The sequence below is a fragment of the Teleopsis dalmanni genome, chromosome 2, assembly GCF_002237135.1.
Source record: "Teleopsis dalmanni isolate 2A chromosome 2, ASM223713v2, whole genome shotgun sequence".
NCBI classification, from domain to species: Eukaryota; Metazoa; Arthropoda; class Insecta; order Diptera; family Diopsidae; genus Teleopsis; species Teleopsis dalmanni.
The window spans coordinates 239,722,415-239,726,636 of NC_051847.1; the positions used below are offsets into that span (position 1 = coordinate 239,722,415).

Below are 4,222 nucleotides of genomic sequence, written 5' to 3' on the forward strand. Positions count from 1 at the left end.
TGTAGGTTGTAGGGTGAAAGATAAAAATAGGGAATACTTTCTACGTTGTGTCGTACTTTCTTTATGTTTGCAGTATATATATTAATAAACAAAAATATTGCAAAATAGTTGGATTGAACCCCCAAAACGAATATTGTACTTGTTTAGTTTAATCTCTGAAGATAATCGAAATACCTATTGGTATGTTAATATTAGCTGAAATAATATAAAGTATTTTAAATGATAAGTTAACGTTATTTACTAATTTTTATTGTGTTTAATAGTATTATAGATACAGAAGATTGGAAAATTATGCGAAAAATATCTTAACCCAATTTAGTTGCAATCATATTGTCTAAGCAGTTAGAACTAAAATGAAGTTAATACTCTTTATCGGATTTAGTTTGGTATTTACATTAAAAGTGGCAGTAGCAATAAATGGGGCCGATTTATTACCATATCTTCATAATCCGGAACCTCAATTGCAGTTGAAAAATCGGAAATCTATGGTAAAATAATTATACGAAATAAAATATTATATATAAATTCTAAATAAAACTTTTACGATTAGATATTCTTTGTGTGTAAGTAATCATGTAGATTATACTAATACTACTAATTATATACTAACAATATTAATGAAAAATATTTTCATTATGTTTGTTTAATATGGTTTTTTTATAATGTTCTGTTAATATATTTAATTGGTGTCTTCAATTTTATACAATTATCATGTACAATATAGTGAAACTTATATGCAATAAATAAATAACATATACAGGGTGAGTTTCAAAGTAAACTGGACATTTTATAAATAATAACAACCACATTTTTTTAACCCAAAATTGATTTATTTCATTCAAAAAGCCCACTTTTGATGTAAAACAGCCATTTGCACATTTTAGAAGTATATATTATGTGTTTTAGGTCGACGTGTTTAATGTTCTTTAAATTGACGGTACATAACTTTTACATATAGGAAATACTTCTCTTTCTTCGGTAAACTGAAGATTTCTTAAAAGTAAAACGTCTTACGATGCTAAATCAAATGAACACTGGGATTAATTGACAGTTAAAATTTTGATTTTTTTTTAAAAAATCAGTCAGAAGTGTTGCTTGACGAGGTGGCGAATATCTACGCAACAAACATTAACCTGGTACTGAGCCGAATATAAAGAATATACCGCTTCAAAATGCAATCAAAATAATATCTTCCACTAACGATTTGACCTGCTAATGTGAACTCCTTGCAGACAATGATTTTAGAAGCGTAAAAGAAACCAAGTCAATGTTTCAGTATTGACTTCACCAAGCTAGTTTTCATGGATTTTAATTCGTTTGGAGTCTTCCGATGAGAACTCTGATTCCTAGATTATTATGCTAACACCATGCAATAATTATGTTGTAAGAAATATTTTGTTCTTTGTAGTCTCATTGATAATATCGTATGAATATTGAATTCTGGAAAATTTTTGATAGTCAGTCTACTTTTGTGAAACGATTTCTCCCACAGTTTGTGTAAAAGTGTACAATGTTATCTCTCAAAATGCGATAAATTTAGTATTTTTAAGATACTCAATTCAAGCATAATTTTGATCACCGATTTCAATTATCCGTAAACTTGGTTAAACACTTGCAACGTTTCATTAAAAGTTTTCATTAAAACTTAGTATATATTAATTTATTTACATACTGAAAATATAATTACCAAATTAATAAATTAATAAAAAATTAATAAAAATCAAATAAAAATTGGTCGACCAAATGTCAAGCATTTTTACAGTGCATCATTAAAGGGTCTATGGAACCGTTGCATGGATTTGCCAATAAATATAAATAAAAAAATGAATTTTTCTGAAAGAAATTAACACCTTTGATTTTAAACACCTGAGTAGTTTTTATACCTACTTCTTTGCATTTTTAATTTTATATAACAATAATATTTCTTATTTAAGGATCAACGTATTAGGGATCACGGTTATCCAGCAGAGAAACACAAAACAATTACGGAAGACGGCTATATAATAACACTGTTTCGCATACCTTACTCCAATAAACTCCAAAATCAAGATGCTTATCGTCCCATTGTTTTACTTCAACATGGACTATTTTCTTGTTCCGATGCTTGGATACTTACAGGACCTGAAAATGCTTTACCGTTTATCTTGGCTGACAATGGTTTTGATGTATGGTTTGGCAATGCACGTGGGAACACATATTCTCGTAATCATACAACAATTTCACTAAAGCATCCCAATTTCTGGCGTTTTAGCTGGCATGAAATTGGTTACTATGATATACCTGCCATGATCGATTACGCTATTGCAACAAATGGTCAAAATCAAAAGTCCATACATTACGTGGGCCATTCGCAGGGTACCACAGTTAATTTAGTGTTGTTATCTTCTCGGACTGAATATAATGCAAAAATGAAAACTGTTCATTTGTTCGCACCGGTAGCGTTCATGAGCAATATGAATGATAAATTAGTCCGGACGTTGGCTCCCTACTTGGGTCACACAAATGTCTACTCAGCACTTTTTGGTTCTCAAGAGTTTGTGCCCCATAATGACTTATTTATGCTTTTAGCTTACAATGCTTGTGGTTCCGAGTCGATACTTTTAGGTCTATGTACATCTATTTCATATATGCTTGAAGGTGAAGAAACCAATACAAATAGGGTAAGATTATTTGCTTAGTATATTTTACGTATATTGTTGACAAATCTTGCAAATTCATTTTAGACTGCGTTACCTTTGTTAGCCGAAACACATCCTGCTGGTGCTTCTACCGATCAAATCTGTCATTATATGCAAGAACAACAATCTGGCTATTTCCGTCGTTTTGACTTTGGTTCAAGCAAAAATATGAAAATGTATGGTCAATCAACTCCACCAGACTACACTGTGGATCAAATAACCGCTGAGTTGCATTTGTGGTACAGTGACAACGATGACCTGGCTGCTGTGGTTGATGTTGAAAAACTCGCTGATTTATTGCCTAATAGAGAAATGCATCATGTCGAAGATCCTACATGGGCTCATGGCGATTTTACGATGGCAATGGAAGCACCCACTGTAATAAATGAACCCGTCATTGATATTATGTTAGACTACGAGCAAAGACACGGCAATGAGAGATGAGGCAACAATTTAGATTCTTATGATAAATTCTTCTATGATAAAGAATTTGTGTTTCTATGAAAATTAAAAAATTAATAGAACCAAATAAATAAAAACTTAATACAATTTTAACACATATATATATATGTATGTATTACTTTTTATAACAATTAAAATTATCTCTAATAAGAAAGGTAGTTTAATATATGTTATATATCATATATGCTGTTGCCTTTAAACGATGGTACATTACATAATTATAATTTATTCCTTCCAAAAAAGTATAAATAACAATTGGTCAAAATTATATGATACTTTCGAACTGGTTAAAATCATAATCATTAATCAAAAGTTTAAGTAAAAAAAATGTATTTGCTAAAGAAAAGAATTTATTTCGCCACAAAAACGTACCAACTCCTTTATCGACAATTACGACTGTAAATTTGATTGAATTACATACAAGCTGAGCATTATGAGGTGGCATCACATTTATTTTATTCAATAGATATGACTTGATCTAAGTCTTACATATTTTTTTATTACTTATTATATGAAAGTTTTCTTGGAAGAGATTTAATTAAATTGATATATCATTCCTTTAACTAACAAATATTTTGAGGTTCTAAGTAAATTGTTATATTTGAAAAAATATTAAAACTCTACTCTATGGACTCTATGGATTCCGATACAATACATTTATGCCAATGAATTTCTATTTCTGAAAACAATTATAGAGGTTAATTCTTTAAATATTCTTTAAAGCGCCCAGCGATTCTGTTTTAATTCTTCTTAATCCCCTCATTAGCACACTGTTCTATATAGTACTAAAATGGCATTGCTTGATAGAGTGTCAACGTGACACTCTTTTTCCAAAAAATTAAGCGTGTGTTGTCCCTCTTTTCAGGCAGAAAACAAAACATGTTTTGGAGTGATCCAAATGAAATAATAATAATACCAATGAGTATCTTATTGTCAATCAATGATTTCTGAGTACTATGATTACTGAGTATCTTTAGTTTCGTTTTCGTGTTATTCATTAGTTGATATTGAAGGTTTCCTAGGATGATTTTTATCTTCAACATTTTCTGTACCATTTTTTTAATCAATTGTTTATATTATAA

At 29.7% G+C, this 4,222-nt stretch overlaps 1 protein-coding gene across 1 annotated transcript; it reads left to right on the top strand.

Annotated features, from left to right (window-relative positions):
- The first annotated feature begins 341 nt into the window (after positions 1-341).
- Positions 342-3,158, top strand: LOC119683211 (lipase 3-like). Its single transcript, XM_038096844.1, has 3 exons — positions 342-488; positions 1,935-2,660; positions 2,724-3,158. The coding sequence occupies exons 1-3, from the start codon at positions 354-356 to the stop codon at positions 3,120-3,122; spliced, it is 1,260 nt and encodes a 419-aa protein (XP_037952772.1). The 5' UTR covers positions 342-353; the 3' UTR covers positions 3,123-3,158.
- Positions 3,159-4,222: the final 1,064 nt, after the last annotated feature.